Raw genomic sequence first — 20239 nt, forward strand, 5'->3', positions numbered from 1 at the left:
CCTCAGATCTGGCACACCCTCAAGGTAAGTCAATCAACCTACCAATTGGCAGTTGTATTAGGATGTGTTGTTACCTGTAGCTATGGTATGGATGTGAGCATGCAAGGGAATTTGGCAGCCGAATGTTAAGGCAGTAGACAGTAGACATCCATGGTGACCCATGGCATCTGTAGCACATACAGGGGTTACCATAGTAGCCAGTAGTACACAGGGTGTCATAACCCACTGTGGGTAATGGGCTGAGCATCATGTGTGTCCATACAGCCCACACAAGTCTCAACTAGCTGGACTGGTGTAGACCAACACAGATAAATGCTGTACTATGCCCTCTGAATATGCCCAATGGATGATCCCCCCATAGACCCACGCAGACAGACTACAGCAGGCCAGGCAGTTGGATGTAGGTTGTGAAGGCTAGGACATCTGAAACTAATATGTTGGTAATTAAAGCTAAGATCTGGAGTACACTGGTATACCTCTAGCCAGCACAATAGGTATGTCTACACACTGAAATGGAGTACCTGACATAGGTTCATAGGTTCATAGGCTGGTACTAAGCTGTTGGCCCTAGGGCCTATGCGAGCCTAACCATAACAATTCCCTGGATATTTCTTCCCACAATATTTACTTCTCTGGGCCCCTGTCTAGCAGGGTGACTGACATGATCCCCAGGGAGAATTTCCTATCTCCCATGCAATCATCAAGGTTCCTTTTAAAAAATGAGGTGCTCTGCCTGACATGTATGGATAGTCTATTCCAGAGTATGGGGAGTCACTGGGAAAGGAACCTATCCCTCCAGCATGTTTTGTTCATTGTGATGACAAGGTTTAGATCCCTTGAATGTGTGGCTCTGAGGGATTGGGATTTCTTTAATTGGAGCATGTCCAACAGCTCAGGGTTCGACATGGCCTTGTATGTTAAGCAGAGATCACCTCTGAGTAGATGATATGTCACAGAGTATAGCTGGAGTTTTTTTAGATGGTCAGCATACGGCATCTGATTTAGGCCTGTGATTCATTTAGTGAGGTATTTCTGTGGCCTTTCCAGCTGTTGCAGATGTCTTGTGAGGTACATACCAAACGGGACATTACACTCTATAATGGGTCTAATGAGGGAGGAGTACAGTGGGACAATGACCTCCTTTTTTTCTGGATGAAAAGTCCATAGTGATGAAGTGTGGCACATAGAAGGATTTCCTGACTATTGTGGCGATGTGGTTATCGAAAGTGAGACCACTGTCCACCTGTGTCCCTAAGTCTCTCATTACACTTTCGATGTTTAGTGTCCTGCCACCTATGTGGTAACTCATGGGTAAATGTTTTTTTCCAAAGGGGATAACTATACATTTCTTGGCATTAAGCTTGAGCCCATGGCTCTGGCACCAGGCATCTGTTTCTGTAAGGCCCTTTTGTGGAATATCCACATCATTTGGGGATTCAGTAATGGCTCCCAGTTTGCAGTCATCTGCAAACTTTGTTAGCCAGAGTCCCTTAGTGTTGGCCTGTACTTCAGAGAAGTAGATGCCAAACAAGAGCGGTTCCAGGACTGACCCCTGAGGTACTCCACTTGTCACTTGTCTGGAGCTGGATTTGGAGTTGGCTACTTTTAAAGTCTGGGTTCTGCCAGTATGCCATTTGGCAACCTATCGAGTGACGTAGGGATTTATGCCCAGCTTAGTAAGTTTATCTATGATTCCAGAGTGGGGGATGGTGTCAAAGGCCTTAGTGAGGTCCAGATAGGCTGTGTGGACCGCCTTACCCTCATCCACAGCTCTGGAGACTGATTCGGAGAAGTCAATCAGATTCAGGAGACAAGATCGGCCCTTCCCAAACCCAAACTGGGTGGTGTCCATTGTTTGAAGGTTACCAATGTCTTTGTTTATAAGTCCCATGATAATGAATTCCATGCCCTTGCAGATCAGGCTTGTCAGACTGATGGGACAGTAGTTCCCTGGATCCAAAGCGGATCCTCCTTTGTGGAGCAGGATAACTGTAGCAGTGCGCCACTCAGTGGGCACGAAGCCTGAGTTGAGGCTATGATTAAACATGGCACCTAGGTGCGGTGCCAGTTCATTTTGTAGTTCATGTAGTACACAGCCTGGGATGTCATCTGATCCCATAGATACTGTATTCTTAGCTTTGGAGAGTGTGCTTTCTACCTGTGTGGCCGTGATTATCAGAATTTGGCAATCTTTTGGTATTGAGATGAGCCTTTTAGGGGGTGAGGGGGGTGAAGTTGGCAAATCTGCCAGGATATTGGCAATATCCTTGGAATCAGTATTTTTAATGCCATTCTGTTGTAGCTCTGAGCAGATCTGAGCATTGCCATTTAGATTCTTGACATAACTATAGAATCCCTTGTGGTTGTCTTTGGAATCTTGGCAATTTTATTTTTGTAACTAGCTTTTGAGGATTTTATGAGGGATCTCAGCTTCTTAATGAGGCTGGTGAGTGGTTTTTTTTGCATCCTGGGATTTTCCTCTTTTCTGCAACAGTTTCTTCCTTCTGTTGTATAGTTTGTTTATAGCAGGGGACCACCAGATTGGTTTCCTTTTTTTTGGAGAAGATCATCTTGGTTCTATTTGGGATGGCACGATTCATGCACGAGTTGATGTGCTTGCACAGTGCCTTAGTGTAGGATTCTGCAGACATACTGCCAGATCCCATCTGCATGGGTGTTGTGAAGTTTGTCACTTCTGACTTCAGTAGCTTGAAGTTGGCTTTGGAGAAGTTTTTTTAAGGAGGTTTCCTTACCAATACAGTAGTAGCAAAAGTGTACAAGTGTCAGGTGTGCCCCCTTCCAATGTACACATGCAACAACAGTCAGGTGCGCCCCCCGGTGCTGTGTAGGAACGTGGATACAGTCGGATGCCCCCCCCACGCTGTGCAGAAATGTAGCAACAGTCAATGCTACATGACCGATGGATACCCTGCAGACACAGCATGCCACCTGTCAGTGTACAACGCAAAGGTCGGCACCACAGTACTGACTACATGGACATTTAACACATGCAATACAGTTGGCCATACTGGGCATGCTCAAACACATGAAGGTATGACGGCAATGTCAGTCGACGACATGTAGAATGGTCATACTAGGCATGCTCACACACGTAAACACAAGACGGCCAGGTCTGCAAACAACAGTGGTCCGGACATATCTGCCGGTACATTGCTATACTGTTGGATGACTTTGCTGTATGGTATGTGTGTGGTACTGTCTATTGTCTGTATATTTGCCATGGTGTATTGGTAATTCACATTAGCTGTGTGCGCAGGGTGTTGCTACCAACACTTACAAAGGACGGCTATTTGTTTTTGGCCAGAACAAGGCCACTGGATATGGAGTGAGTAAGGCACATTGAAGCAGTTGGGAGTAGTTGTGCATGGGTTTGCGTGGTGTTAAGCACTGCTGACCTCTGGTTACAGCTTCTTACACTTGGTTAGACTCCACATTTCTTTACCAGTGCCATACTCGCATACTGGTAGCCAAACACACTTACACCCGCTCACTCCCTCACTTGCACATGCACCGACATTGGTAGTTGCATGTGTCACTCACGCTGGGTGGGCACGATCCCTTGTGATGCCTATTACATCGGATTACATGACTACAGTATCAGGTATGGCTGACCATTAGGCAACGGCATGGCATTTGACTGTACGGAATCTGCGGCCTGTCCAGTGAGTTAATCATATTATATGCATATTCTTCATACAATCTGCTCCCATCTGGCTGATACATGGGAACCGATACTCTGCAATACAGACAAGTAAACATGTTTTGGGACCCAAATCCATCTGCCGGGTCATGCTACCACATATCTATTGTAGGTTTGCCACCTTTTAAATTGGCCGAGGTGAGACTTTAGGATTAACACCTGTCCCACTTTGCGTGGGACAGTCCCTCCTTAAGGCGTATGTGTCATAGGAAAATAATCAAGACATTGCAAATGTCCTAATTACAGGACAATATTATATTCTATGTTTCTCTAATAGTTGCATGTAACAGTTATTGTATATATGACACTTCTATATGTTATGTGAAGTTGCATAAGCAACTGAACTGCTACTAGACTAAGATTTTATTTGCGCTAATACGTATAGTTCTGTACTATGCACGGCTGTAGGTATGTTCTGACCAGGTATGTCTGACATTTCTACGGAGCAGGTCACACTTTGGCCATGTAAAAAGCTGGCAGCCCTATAGGACCTATATGTAGAGATGTCAGATTTGACAAGGCAACACATACCCACAGCCAGTAGAAAATAGCCTACTTCACCGGTTTGCATAAGTAAAGGTTATTCTTGTAGCATTATAGTTGCTAATACTGTTTCCTATAACATCTAGGTGTTTCAGCTACAACATAATCGTTTTATGCAACCACTACAGACAATATATGGATTCTTTGCCCTAAATCACAGGCCATGTGCCATAATAACATTTATATTGCAGGACACAATTGTCCAAAGGGAAGTGTCTCTCGCAAAGGTGAGGTGGTAACCCCAACCTATTGTGCTATCATCTACCTAAAGTATTCAGCAGAATATGCGCTTTCTGTCACTAGCAGACCTCACGTACCAATGGGGGAGAATGAACACTGAATCAGGGACACTGCATAACACCCTCAGGGACACAATTAGATGACTGGTACTGTTAACCTGACACATTGACAGACCCAGAGCATATGTATTCATACACATTTGTCGAGGTACATGCTGTTTATGACTCATACATGTTGTCATTAGTCATTGCGTGTATTCCATCACCTGCCCACCTAATATCACTAGTTCTGGAAGGGTATAGTTAGGACTGTGTTAGATTCTGATTCGTAATCACGGACGTCCATGATAATTGGGTACAGTTCACTGATATAGTCCCTATGTGTTCCCCCAATGGTTTACAGACTATCCAGTAGATATGCTCTTAAGGGTTGGGAGGTATGGGCATCTGCTATACCCACATAGGAATATTAATTACTTCCACGGGGTGGGCCTAATACATCTCGGCCAACCAACACCTGCACACTTGGGCCCATTATTGCATACCCATGATTCCCCTTCCTGACACCCCTCTACAGCACTCATCCTTACTGTGAGCGCAGCTGGGGTATGAACACACCCCTACACACTGCCCACACTCCCCTGTGTTGGGACACATGTTGTATGTTTTGTCAACCCATGTGTTATCAGACTTGCACAACCTACTGTTCCATGTACAGCTACATCCTCGTTGCGTCAATCGTCACTGGTTCGGCTACAAGGCAATTTTTTGGTGTCCCACAAGGGACCCTGTGATCCATGTTTAACGTGTAGACCTTGCAGATCTCTCCCACTGATAGTTTCCTGCCAGTGGTCTGGAAATCAGCGGTGTATTTACCTTTATTGCATGTCTGTATGTCTCACCGGCCTAGCTGGGGGTGTGTGGGAGGTAGACATTTGTTTATTGGACCATATGTTACGCGTAATTGCTGTAACATAACCTAGGTATGTACATGTGTATATTTACAGTAACATATATATATATATATATATATATATATATATATATATATATATATATATATATTTTTTTTTTTTCTTTTGTGCATGTATGTATGTATATATATATATATATATTTTTATATATATATATATATATATATATATATATATATATATATAGTGTCTTTCAGCTTTTCCCGGTTAGGGGTCGCCACAGCGGAACTCTGGTCCGCTTATAATTGGCAGTAGATGTTTACGTGCTGAGATGCCAGCCCTGACGCACAACTTTCAATGAAGGTACGCCCATTCACGCATGTCTCCACGCAGAAGATGCTCTAGCTGAGAATCGAACCAGACATCATCTTAATGTGAGGCGACAATGTTACCGCAGCACCACCACCACAGTTTTATATACATCTGTGTGTCTGTTGACCAATACATTTCCCGGTCTTATGCACTTACACATGCGTATTGGGTTTTACATATGCTTCACCAGCATACTATTGCCTTTGTCATTATGACATCGACACTTCACTCCGGTTATCTTGTAACTTTATACAGCAGACAGATGTCGCAATATGTTCATATACAGATTACTGATGGTATATGGGATGTGATACAGTGTCATTTGACCTGTTCCTCATCTGCACAGCCTATTATTCCAGCTACTGTCTTTGTTTGTCTGTGCACATTTATATTATTTATGTCAATAAATGGAGTGCATGTGTTACAGAGAATGTACTTCAACATATTGTTGTCTGCATGTGCGTATGCATATATACCTATTACGTAATAGCTGACCTACAAGAGGCAGTCCACTGGAACCGTCCCAACCAACCCTGGCACTCCTGGATCCATAATTGCATACCCATAGTTCCTTCACCCCACCTGTGTTGAGTTTCCACGCGTAACAGCCATTATTCACTTGATATCGCAGCCATGACACTCCTTTACACATTGCCCTCTCCAGAGCATTTGGAACCCTACACACATTTTGTACCACCTCGTGTATTCACAGGGTCTCCCAGCAATTATATTTGCACATACGTGCCTTTTCTGGTGTTATGGATTACGGCCATTCACAAGTGTAGGTGGTCCCAACATGGACTACATTCCGTCTGTGTGTAATGTAGACATAGCAGTTCAACAATGTTATGCCCACTGGTAGAACCCTGCCTCTGGTGTGAATAGCGGTGCTCTGTTCACTCTTGGGCTACTTTATCTGACATATGCTGCAAGCAATATATAATACCTTAGTTGCTCTCGATTACCTTCACATCCCTTGTGTATGCTTTATTCTTACGGTGCTCATTCTTCAAATATATATATATATATATATATATATATATATATATATATATATATATGTAAATTTCATCTGTACATAGAGACATACATTTCCTATGCTGGGAGCTGCTTACACCTGCGCAGGCGCACTCGCCTATGCTTACTGTGAGTTACATATGTTTACTGCCGCTTATTTGTGCTTTAGTGTGCCTTATTCATTATGACAGTACCACTTTGATTGAAGGTATCTGGCTAATGGCCCCATGCAAAACACATGTTCACCTTTATATGTTTAATTGTTGGCTTTACAGCACAGGGACAATCATTCCACAAGGAAAATTATATGTGTTATAGTCGAACTTGAACTGTGAATGCCTTTATGTTAGGTGGATGCTCTAACCACTACACTATTGGTATTCTGCTTCATTTATATGTATACCCATGGTTCATAGTTACCCAAACACAAGTCTCAACACTTCACTTACACAGCAGGCATCCATTCTCCTGCTGGGAAAACTGCAGTACTACACATGCACCATTCCCTATTCCCTACTGCTATGGACCCGTGCTGCATATTTACTCACTCCGAGGATATTCAGAACTCCAAAGCTTATAGTCCTGGCACATACGTGTGTTTGATTGTCGGGTGTTCATGTGGTCGTCCGGGTTTAGGCTTGTCCGGCTGGTGACCGGAACTGCCCTGTACCCATTTGAAAGTCAGAATTAGCACGTGGACAGAGTTAGTCCCAATGTTACCATTCTACCTGTGTTTACAGACGCAGGGGTTTGCCAACCTCTGATCAGCTTGATATGTCGGCACTACATAATATGGGGTGGGGGAGTTTTGCTTGTGTTTCCCTTCACATTCGTTATGACTGCTTTATTGTGACCATGTTCATTTACATATATATATATATATATATATATATATATATATATATATATATATATATATATATATATATATATATATATATCTGTACATACACATACATATACACCTACATACCTATTTACATTTCCCATACTGTTGAATGTCCGCGCAAGATCCCTCGCTGGCTTTACCTCCCTATATCCGACGGACATTATTCTGGCCATCACATAAAATTAGCGGCCCTTGCATGGCTTGGACCCAGAAACAGACACACGTTAGTCACCGGTTTGACCACTACACCATCCGTGGTACATTCCACATGGATGGTAGCTAGGATATATGACTTCACTACAGGTATTCAACAGTACTGCCAACAAATGTGACAGTTGGTTGGTATACATATATGTACGAACCACTCAGGGACTAATTTCAACAGTAACAGGGCCAAAGCATGGACAAATCAGGGACAATCACAGACACTTTTACAATATTAGTACTATTAACTTGAAACGTTAACAGAATCAGAGCATATGTATTAATACTTATTTTCTGAAGTAAAAGACGTCTATTACTCTTAATTATTGTCATTATTCATTCAGTGTAATTCACCACCTTTCCTCCAAAGGTCACTTGTTTTAGGGGGGATTAAGAGGCTGGCCAGTTATTGTGTGAATGCTCTGACCATTGGTAGGGTTGCCACCTTTTCATATGGCCAGGATGGGATATATTCCGGACACACCAGATTTTTCAGGCCAACACATACCCACGGTCAGTACAGGGTTAAGAACTTCACTTATTTTCCTAGATGAGAGCTTATTATTGTAGCAGTTTAGTTGCTTATTCTGTTTCTTGTAAGATTTACATATTTTACATACAGAAATAACTGTTTTATGCAACTGTTACATGAAATATGGTACATAATTATTTCCTACAATCACAGGACATTTGCCATTGTACTATTTTTGGTCAGGACACACCTACCCAAACAGAGACTGTCCCTCACAAAGTGGGACAGGTGGTACCCTGCTTATGTCAGCACCTTACTCACCCTATATCCAACTGCCACTATGCAAATGTGTAAAGTATATATTCTTGATAATTCATGTGGGGAGCTGGGCATCATGGTCAGGTGTTTAATCCCGGGTAGTAGGTTCTGCATGACCGGCTGTAGGCTGAGCAGTCTCATGAACAACTACTGCACATACAACTTGTGTTCAGATTTCTACAGGACTGGACATTGTGTCATGACACCAAGTCTGATGTTTACACAGGATACTTATCCCATGAGGGATATCCAAAAATTGAACAAGCCAATAAACGTCAATATTTTTGGATTTATGAAAATGTGATAGGGTTATACATGCAAGGGATACATAGATTGCAATCCTGACACTGCCTAGGGTGAGACTGGCAGCTAGGTATGAGTAGTGGTCACTATGTGCAGATATGGCTGCACCAAGCTAGCAGCCCGAGTATGGCTGGATGTGGTGGACATTCAGGAATGGAGGGGTTATGTGCTGTAGAGGGGATGATGGGTAATCAATTATGCATCCAGGTGTGTTGTGGTTGGATGGCTCAGTTCAGTCCAGACCATTATGTGGGTATGTGCCAGTGACATTTCTGTACATGTGTATCGCACATTTCAATATTCATATGTTTGTGGGATTGTGTTCTATGGTATGGCCTGTCAGGTTGCATTGTGGATGTGTATGTTTGTTTTTTGTGTTTCTTTCTGATTCACCCACTGCTCCCTCATACACCTCCAATTCACCTATTGTGCATCCAACACAGTCTCCCCTTGGCAAATTATTACATTACCCGTCCTCCCCACACCCATATTCCACACACTCCATCCATCCCTTCTCTACTTGATGGCCCATGGCTTGGTCAAAGAAACACATTGCATACACTACATATCTCTGGTACCTGTATGGTACTGAGGACTACCCTAGCATTTTTCACCTTCCACATGCTGTACATCACGCACATAGGTACACGCAAATACTTATCTTTCATGACATGGTAGGTAGACCTGGTAATGCCCATTCATATTTGGCCCATCCTGACAAGGACGCCTTGGACTGCAAATGGGCAGATTTTGGGTGAATGCTCTGAAAATTGGTAGGTTTGCCACCTTTTCATATGGCCAGGATGGGATATATTCAGGACACACATCAGATTTTACAGGCCAACACATACCCATGGTCAGTACAACGGATAGAACTTTTGTTTTATGCCTAAATATAAGCTTATTGTTGTAGCAGTTTAGCTGCTTCTTCTGTTTCATTTGCTTGCTTATTCTGTTTCTTGTAACATGTAGGTATGTTACATATGGAAATAACTATTGTATGTGACTATTACATAATATGTGGGACATAATTATGTCCTGTGATTGCAGGATATTTTACATTTATAATGGTTTTGGCATGGAAACAACTGCCCAGAGGGGGACTGTCACTCACAATGTGGGACAGGTGGTAACCCTGACCATTGGGCTAGACTTAGTTGTTGGCAGTGCGCTAACACAATGTGTTTCCCTTCCATGTGGTATAACTGTCAACACTATAATAAAATACAGGCACAGGGTTTTAAATGTCATTTGTTCGAGGGATGGGTACTCAATATTCAGCTACGTGTATTTGTGTTTGCTTCTTATTTTTGTGTTCTCAAAACTGTCTTGCATACTTTGCATACGTTTCAGTATCCACGGACACTGACAGGTGTGATTGCTATTGGAGGCAGGCTGTAATATTCAGCATTTTAGGTTGCACGTAAACAGCCAACATGTCCACGCCTCCGTGCTGCGCTTAGACACACCCCATCCACTCGCGCACGTTTCCTATGCACGTGGATGTGGCAGCAGTGCGCCTTCATTAATATGCATATGGCACTACTGCGCCATCTCTACGCTGCACGGTCGGCGCAAGCCTAAGGCCGTCCTTGCGCTGAGCTTCATGAATCCCGGGATGTCTTTACCAATTTCAGTAAGGAAGTTTTCAATTCAATTTAAAGTGCTAGGACTGGTGGACAACATTATCAGAGAGCTGTAAATGATTTGCTAAAAAAAAACTGCTCAATACTGCCTAAGATAGAAGCCTACTCACAGTTTCCACATGGCTATTACTATTTCAACAAGTAGAAAAAAATAGGGTTTATCTCTTTCTGAATTTTGTTTAGTTTTCCACACTTGTCTCTGTATTCCTTTTGAGTGTGGATTGGAGGCTGTGGAATGAGAAAGAAGATAGGACAGGTGGGCTGGATTCATGTAGCATTATTACGTTTTCATTATGTTCTCTGTATTATTACTATGACTGTTAATCTCGATTTATTTTGTATTTGTAATTTTCCTCATTTCTGTGTCGTTTGTTTTGGGGAATTTAAAAACCACTTAAAAGGACACCTCCCCAGATCCAGACCCTGCAAAGGGACCAGCAAACAACGTGGCACCCATGAGGAGCCCCTTTCCTCGAGGCATTCCACCCTGGAAGCTAGCAAATGGACAGCTGTCACCACAGCTCTGCCACACCCCACCCTCCAAACTCATCACCTTGAGCACAGGTTAACAGCCCAGGAATTTTGAGTTTGGGACCCACGAACTAACAACCCAAAGCAGGCGGAATCACCATGAGATCCATGGCCTCACACTCACACCCCCCCCCATGAGACACTTTTATTTCATTTTAGTCCCTGGGGTTAGGCTCACCCTCACCCACTCCCACACTCTGTTTAATCTCTCAATTAGCCCTGACACCCCCGCTTTAGCACCCCCCCCCCCAGCTTCCACCCTCTGTGTTACACAGATGGAAGACTGGAGACTGTAGTTATCATATATAGAACCCCAAATACTGCCATTATCAGGATTTTTTCTATGTGGCACTTCACACTCACAGGTCCTTCAGTCAGAGGTAAATTTGTTGAAGCTGTTCCTGACCCTGGTTCCCATACAGTTGAACCTACATGATAACAGTTCAGTTTTTTATCATCCCAAATCTAATTTATGTTACACTACTTCCCAGCCTTCAGCCACCTCCTCACACATAGGAAGGAAAGCTTTTAGGATGCTGAGGGCTGTAGCCCTCAGCCACTAATAGCAGGGCACGCTGTTCCCATACACGTATCTGCCACATGTTCTCCCAAATGTTCAAGTCTCAAAATAAGGCTATCGTCACCGTAAAATATAAATGTAGAGTCTTCATTTCACTTTCATCCTTCTCAATGGCTCCAAGTAGATTAAAACTAAAATTTTAAATTAAAATTAACATTATATGTACTATTACAAGGTTCGAGGTTCACTATGGTCAGGCATTTTGACTGGGTCCTTAGACTCACACCAGTCCCCTTTCTGGCCGACCACACCACAGTGCTCCCTTGGACCACATGGCCTCATCAAAAGCAGGCTTAAGACACACACTAAGCCTTAGGTCTGCTCTGTGAATTGGTTCACCACTAGGTCAGCTATAACTGCAGCTACCTCAAGGATAACAACAGAAAAAACAGTCACAAGCTAATGGGTATACCTCCTATGGTTTAACTGCACAAATACGGACCTGGAGAGGCACCTACAAGAACAGCTAGGCACTCAGATGGTCTGTTTTAACCTGCATTCCCCGAGGCTGGTAGTGGACCACAACCCCTAACGGGTTCTTTAACCCATGAGACTCCAAGGTCCCACCAGACATGGCACTCGCCTCTCAAACATCCCCTACCCACCACTGTAAACAATATTGAAATTCCGTCTCACCACTTTATTACCTTCCTTTTCTTATTTGCCTAAGGTCTAACCTACTACTATTTTTTCTATTTTTTAAATAGTTTATGTCACTTCAAGTTCTGATTAAAATTCTAAACAACTAATATATGATGGTTCTATCCTTACCAAGGAACCAACCAGGCGCAAGATAGAAATAAACAAAAAAGGTTTAAAAAGGATAATGACAGCAAACCTGGATAACTAAATTAAATATATAAAAAATATAAAATGAAAAAGAAAACACCAAAAAGGTGGGAAACTGACATTTGGAAACCTGGCCAACTTAACTATTTATATAATAAAAAAGAGAGCATCAAAATGGCAGAAACCACTATTTTTGAAACAACCACAACTGGTAAACACAAATTTCCCTCCCTGATGAAGTACACACAAAAGCATTGGTTAAGAAACCTCTGACTAGACACAAAAAGAAACATAAAACAATTTTTAATGTAAGTCTGAACTATTCATATCAAATTATTAAATATTTTCCATTTAATGTGGTTAATTTCATAGTGTTTGTGATGTTTAAATGTCTACAAAGTGTAGGATGTTTTGTTTTAGGTTTTGTCTTGTTTGAATGTGATACTTTGTGAAAATAAAATTGTAAAAAAGAGTAACACCCTTAAATTAAACAGCTGGAAAGAGATTTCCAACCCCAAAAGACTTAATAAAAGAAGCTTTGATAGGTACTCGTTTTAAGTTAATTTAAAACTGAGGGTTTTGGATTTAAGGAAGAAACATGGCTATTGTAACTTAGCCACATGGGAAACACTATGTAACAAATGGAGCAATAATAATAAAGAGAACCTCCTTCCTGGAAGGGGCTGGGCTCAATATAGGCCATGCCCCAGACCAGCCCCTTCCAGGAGATTGGACAATCACATAGACACGGCCAGTGCTAAGATAGATATAAACTGGAAAACTGGCTTTATTCTGTCACTTAACTCAGGGCAACACTAGGAGGAAATTTGGATTGAAATCTGTAACCTGCAAGGACTGAACAATAAAGGAACATTGCTTGACTTGAACTGTCTCCAGGATCCTTCTTTAGCCAGCGACTACCTTGCATACCCAGAGTTCAGCAAACCAGGGGTCTGGTATTCTATATGTTCTACGTGTTTTGTGTTGATTTGTTATGTGTTGGTGTTTTTAAGCTAGACTGTTTTTAATTCTTACTCCACAGGCCAAAACCAATTATTCTGAAGGCTACCAAGGTCCTTATTAGGACCCACTGAGATTTCACCACACAGCCCAGCCTTGATCAACAAGGGGACACAACAGTCCTATTTAGGACTAAATCAGATCCATCAGGACTGCATAGGTCTTCATTAGGACCCACCAAATCCTAACCACAAAGCCCAGACTTGATCAACAAGGGGGCACACCAGTCCTTATAAGGACTAACTGGCAATACAGGAACTACAAATGTCCTTATTAGGACCAACTAGAGATCTGTACAGCACAAATGTCCTTGTGAGGACTAAAAGGTCCTCCATAGGACCACCAGTTCCATACCAGAATACAAAGGCTCGTCTTAGAGCCACAACAGCTCTCTCAAGAGCTAAAACAGCCCTCCTAAGGGCTAACACCAGTCCTTCTCAGGACTATCTTAAGTGCTCCACTGGGCCACCTCCTCAAAGAGCATCTGAAGCCATATCAGGACTTAGACAGCTGAGTCCTTTTCAGGACTTTAAACATGTACCTATGGGAGAAAAAGATATTCCAGTTAGAGTGTTCTTCCTTATTTCTTCATCATAGGTAAAATGGGCTACATCATGACCACATGGAAGTTGGTTTGTTTCACTATAGGATTCAGTTTGCTTAAATCTTGGATAGGCCTGAGGTCCTTGTTCTTCTTTGGTACCAAAAAGAATATTGAATAGACCCTGGATCCTCATTGTTATGGTGGGACACTTACATGACTTGGTTTGTGAGCAGTTTGTGAATGTCTAATGCAGCTTGCAGTCTCTGATAGTGTGAAATGTCTGGAGATATTTGTGAAAAAACTTTGGAATTGCTAAAAAGGGATAGAATAGCCTGTGGATATGACTCTTAACACCCACACATCTGAGATGATGGCCTCACAAGCTTCCAGTTGAAAATCCAATTGACCCCCAACAAGCTCTAAAACAGGACAGTTGAGCAACCCTTCAGGGCCACGGAAAGCGCCCACCAGAGAAAGGCCTATAGAAACCCTGATTCTGCAGACCACCCCAGCCTGCAGGTGGCATCCATTATGGTTTCCCCTGGTCTCTGGGGATGGTCTGAAGCAGTATCCTGAAAAGACTGCTACAACTTTTTGAAAAAAAGATGTTTTCCACATCTCATTCCTAGACAAAGTTTGCTGAGGGGTGGCAAAACATACTCTTTTGGCAGAAAGTGTCTTCCTGTTTTGCTTGTTCATAATTATTTGCCCCAAACAAGCTAGAGCTGTCAAATGGGGTGCCAATGAAGGAGGCCTTAAAACACTCCTCAAAGCTGCATATTTGTATCCAAGAGTGGAGTTGCATGGCAATGCCAGAGACAGACACTCAGGATGTTCCATCAGCTCCACTGGAAATATGCTTCATGGAGGTATTGATGATAGACTGCTGCATATTAACATTCCTCAACACTTCAAATATTAGGTCACATTGGAGTCTGGAAGAGTGCAATAGATAATTATGTGCTCTCAACATGAACATGGCTGAAGCATAGGAGTGCTTTTCTAAATGGTCCAAAGCCCAAGACTCTCTATTTGTGGGATCTACTGAAGTGGTCACTTCAGAGATCATCTTCTTGGTGGTAGCTGCCACCACAACTGCATCTATAGCCAGACACTTACTCTAATGTGGTCAGTCATTTGGAGAAGCAAGAATTGTATTAGGCTTAGGCTTCATCAGAATGGGCTCCACCATGTCAGGTTCCTTCCACCCCCTCCAGGACACTAAATATATAACCTCATCCAGAGGGGGAATTACCCAAGGCATGGATGGGCTCATGCTGAAGGCCTCCAAAAACACTGACTCCCAGATAGGGAGTTTCAGTGGTCCAGTAGCCGCAGTGATGAAGAAGCTCCAAGAGATCGCCAAATGAGGTGTCATCCCCTGGAGATTTGGGGACCCCTCTCCTTCCTTGAGGTGAGCATCCTCTATGAGAGTCTCCTCTGGGGAGTCAAGGTGTTTCCTCTTACACCTCCTTTTCCCTGAAACCTCCCACTCTACTGATGCTGAATGAGAGAGAATAGAGGCAGAAATCTCCAAATGATGCAGGCTATCCAAAAGAAGACTGATGACTTGATCACAGGCTCAGATGAGGAAGGAGATGGAATACCAGCTGGAGGAATATGACCCATCATTTTAGAGGAGAACATCCTTTCCACAGTGCTGAAGGCAGAAGCAGATGCTGGCATCCTGGAATTGAGGGTCTCATCATAACAAAAACACACTATAACAATATTTGAATAAGAATATGATGAAGCAGCTGGATTGAACTGCTGACAGGAATGGGAGCAAACTAGGTCTGAGCGGTAGGATGAGGAGTAGGGTATTGTGACTAAGGGTGGTGGAGGGTGGTGGAGCCTGGTGAGATCGAAGTTTGAAGGAATTGACAGATGTTGGATCCACTTCAATCTAAAAACTCACAGGTTGAAGCCAGACAGAGCAAACAACATCAGATCTTACATCCTGCATAAAGGAAGAAAAGTGCTTCTCCAATCAGCTAACCATAGCAAACTGATGTAGCCTTGACTTAACTGAACAATAAAGATACTTGAAATACATCCATCCACAATCCTTTTTTCCAACATTTTTCACATGGGGTTAGCGTGTCACTTCTGTAGTAACAATCATCTAGAGCTGATATTTATACCACGGGGTGGCTAGCCCTGCCATGGTTAAGATGCTGGAAGTACAGGCAGTAAAATTAAGTTCCATCCTGTACATGAAAAAGACACTGCCTGTGTTATATAATTTTGTAGGTGGTTTCCATACACAGCCTCAGTGATGTCCCTCTGTTGACAAGAAATATGAAAGAAAAAAAAATAAAATTACTTAAAAGCCATTGTTATGCAATGCTTTTACTGAGAAGATCTCCATTTCAATGTACATGATTTGTTTGGTATGGGGTTATAGTTTACTGTCCACAAGTGCAATATACAGGATTACAGAGGCAGTCAGAATTACTACATTTTTAAATTATTATTTTTTCAAAAATCAGGAAATAAAATATAAAAGGGAGTTATTGTATTATAGTAATTTTTGCCCTATAAACAGAATAGCTCCCATGGTTAGAATGACACAGTGAGAGATAATCCCGTTTACATATACTTAAGGCAGGCTTTGGACATTTGATAATAGGAAGTCTCCTGCCCATGCTGAAATAGGTGAGGAGTGTCTGAGGGTTACGTTGCCTTTTCATATATGTACTGAGGATGTGGCTTCTTGGAATACTGCCGGACATTCCTAATTAATTAAAATAGAACAGAGATTTCAGAAATGGAAAATAGTAACTCGCAGTTTGTTTTAAGTGTTAATAAATCTATTCTTTTAGAATATAAATATTTTATGACTGTTTCAAAGGACCATAAATTGACTGGAGATATGATGGCGTAATAGTATTATTTAAAAGGTATGAATATAGTTAGTTAGGTCATTAAGAAAAGTGAGACAGGTAGACTAGAGATACTGCCAGGTATGATAATGGGCAAGCTGAAAAATAGGAATTTTGTAAGCATTTCCTTATGGAAAGCATGGTATTTCCATATAATTGGTATAACCTTTAACTGGAAATATTTTAATGTTTTGCTTCAGTGAATCCTGGTATTTAGTAAAAATGAGTTGTATATGTAAAAGTTAGTTTGAAACAGACTACGATCAAATAGATCTTCAGAGTATATAGCAAAGAAACATTAGTCAGTATGTTATTTAAGGGACTCAAATTTTTCCTCATGAACACACATTTTTAGTGCATTATTTGTACAGATTAATATAAAAGGCATATCAACTAGCTTCTAGCCTAGTACACCAGGGCAATTAGCCTAGTACACACCTATGAACCTGTGATGAGTGGATGCGAAATAGAAAATTCACCCCAGGGATCACTCCAGTGGCTTTACTCGACAGGGGCACTGGGAACTAAGGTCAGGTGGCACGATGCCAGGGTAATCTTATGTGCTAGGCTTGTAAAGGTTCCAGGGCCATTAGCCTAGTACTCACCTATGAACCTATGATTGTGCTCAGATGGGCTTGGGTGATAAAATGCATGATGTGGAAGTTCTGTCCAAGGGGTTGAAATGGATTTATTATAACTGGAGGAAGCCCCCTTAACCACTGTGCCTACAGAACATACTGAAGGATGCTCTTCTGGGGAGCAGCTTAGGGCATGATGATGTTGGATCAATATAGCGGAATGTTGTTAAGGGTGCTGTAGGTGTAAGTCTGTGGCAAAGTAGAGTAGTTGTAGAGAATGGTTACAGTATAAAATTTCAAGCACAGATTGGGAGCTAAGTGAGAGCCAGTGAAAGGGTCACTGGAGTTGATTCTATCTCTAAAGGAGAGGGTCTTTAAAAGAGAACATAAATAAGGATCCAGTGGAAGCATTTAACTGGTCTACAGTGGAAATAGAGGTGATGAGTAGGAGAGATATCTGGTGTCTGAGAGGACAAGCTCATACCAAATATGAAACTTGACATTTTAAAGAAAGTGGGACAGAGCACCTTGTTGCAGATCTATTGGATATGGAAAAAAAAAAAAAATACATATATATATATATATATATATATATATACAGCATATTGGAAATCAGACCTGCTCTTGTGCAAATCATCATCCATCAGAATAGCTCAGGAATATTGCATATGACTCCTGGGTGGGTTTTGCATACTGATCCCTTTATACAATTGGAAAGTCAGGGAAAAGATGCAGTTATTAGACTCAAGAAAGTGAAATGAGCCATTAAGAAAACTGATGGGGGAAGACATACATGTCTAACGGCTTCCCTATATAATTTTATAAAAGAGAGGCATTGTCTGGTGCTGACATTACAGCAGATCTTAAAAATCATCAAAACTAGGGGTAAGGTGTTTATCGGTGTGACACAGGGCAGGATTACTTATGCACCAAAAGGCAAAGTAAAGCAGGCACATAAGAGGAATTATAGGCTAGTATACTTACTACTACAGATATTAACCAAATTATCAGCAATCCTGTTAGGTAAATATTTGCTTTTGTGATTAATTCAAAAGTGCAAGCATGGTTTTGTGAAGAGATGCAAAACTGCCCATAAGAAATGGGATATTTCACATTTTAATAAAATTAAATTCTTAAGACTCATTTACTCTGTCTGATATAGAAATACATTTAATGCATTTAAGTGGAACTTTCTTTTTCAATTGCTATTGCATGTGAAATCAGTAGCATTTGTTTCAGTATCACTTATCCAAGTTAGTAGCACCAGTTCTGGATATACTCTGAAGTAACTTATTGCACTTTTTCCTCACAACTGTTTCATTTATATTTAAATTTAACAGCAGCTAACACAGGGTCTGTTCAAAACAGGTAACAATGTCTTCTATTTTAATGTCCTTCCTCTGCAGTTTCAGTTAAGCTGTCTTTGTGTTTCTCATTGTTCACTTCATTACTTATTCTGTTGACCCAGGTAAAGGCTGATAGCCTGGTACATAATGCCTCCGTACTTGCGTACAAACTAATAAAAACATTAACAGTGATGCTTGTTTAAATTGACTCTTCATTGTATTTCTTTTCAACATCTGGCTGCAGAACAGGAAACATAAATTGTTCAAACATTAAATAATTTAGAGCTACCTATTTTACATTTGTGGCGATTTAGTAACACATTTTCAAAATTCACCTTCATCAATAGGAACTAATGTGTTGTGCCCATTTTTTTATTTTTAAGGTCTTTCAAATAACAGACTTTCTGATCTAACATCATAAGATGGAGTCTATGTTTTTTTCTATTACTTGCAGTTTGTTTATTTTATGTAAGGAGTAATTTAAGCAGATGCAAATACACCCATGTTGCCTACCTGAACAGATTACTCCAGCATCCTCTGTATGATCACAGTCAGATTCTCCCCATGTACTTGAATGGCATTTCCACAAGGCAGTCTCTGTTCCATTGCAGTCAACATCATCTAGCCAGATGGTTCCAGATCCTGCTCCAAAATAAGCTTTTTCAAGGGCAGTTGAGGCAAAACCACATCCCAGCTGTTTACAGACCACTGTTGCATCCTGTATGTCCCACTCATCATCGCACACTGTTCCCCATTCTCCACTATGATAAACCTCAATGGTACCAGCACAGGGACAGCTTCCATTCACCAGTCTCAGCTTCTCAATGTCACCACCTGTAAAGACAAAATATAGTCCCTTCAGTTATCTAGCTTATGAAGACTGCAAGATATCTGGGTCTTACAAATGTATCTTGGTTGATACACACTTCTGTAGTTGCACTGTTCTGCTAACTTGGTATTAACATTGCTGTTCTGGTACTAATGTTTAGATAAAGTTTCAATGTATAACGTTGAAACACACATATGTGCAAGGACAGCATCCATGATATGCATTCTATGCATTCTGAATTTCTCATTTCACTAGACTCGGAAACTACTTTTTAATGGCTCTTCTGTCATTTCTATGTACCTCAGCAACATTCGTAATAATTTAAGCTCTGCACTTAAGCTCTAAAACCTGAATGTTTACATTAAGAAGGTTTTCTGATTGCACTGGTGTTGCAGAAGTGTGCTGTAGCAAGCTTATCTGAGTTGCGGGCTGCTGGCTGAAAGTTTATTTTGTATTTTCCTGATATATCTGTAGACGTTACTGTTGTAAAACTTGTTTT

The 20239-nt window shown here is 41.5% G+C and overlaps 1 protein-coding gene across 1 annotated transcript in view; it reads right to left on the minus strand.

Annotated features, from left to right (window-relative positions):
• The window catches only part of LOC122808185 (scavenger receptor cysteine-rich type 1 protein M130-like), a 234440-nt gene extending 214410 nt beyond the window's left edge, over positions 1-20030 (minus strand). Inside the window, exons 1-2 of the mRNA XM_044079153.1 lie at positions 20009-20030; positions 19425-19745 (exon numbers count right to left, since the gene is read on the minus strand). Coding sequence (XP_043935088.1) covers positions 19425-19745; positions 20009-20030 — 343 coding nt within the window. The remainder of the gene's footprint in view (positions 1-19424; positions 19746-20008) is intronic.
• Positions 20031-20239: the final 209 nt, after the last annotated feature.

This window comes from Protopterus annectens, chromosome 8.part0 (genome assembly GCF_019279795.1).
Source record: "Protopterus annectens isolate FY-2018-M chromosome 8.part0, PAN1.0, whole genome shotgun sequence".
NCBI lineage: Eukaryota > Metazoa > Chordata > Ceratodontiformes > Protopteridae > Protopterus > Protopterus annectens.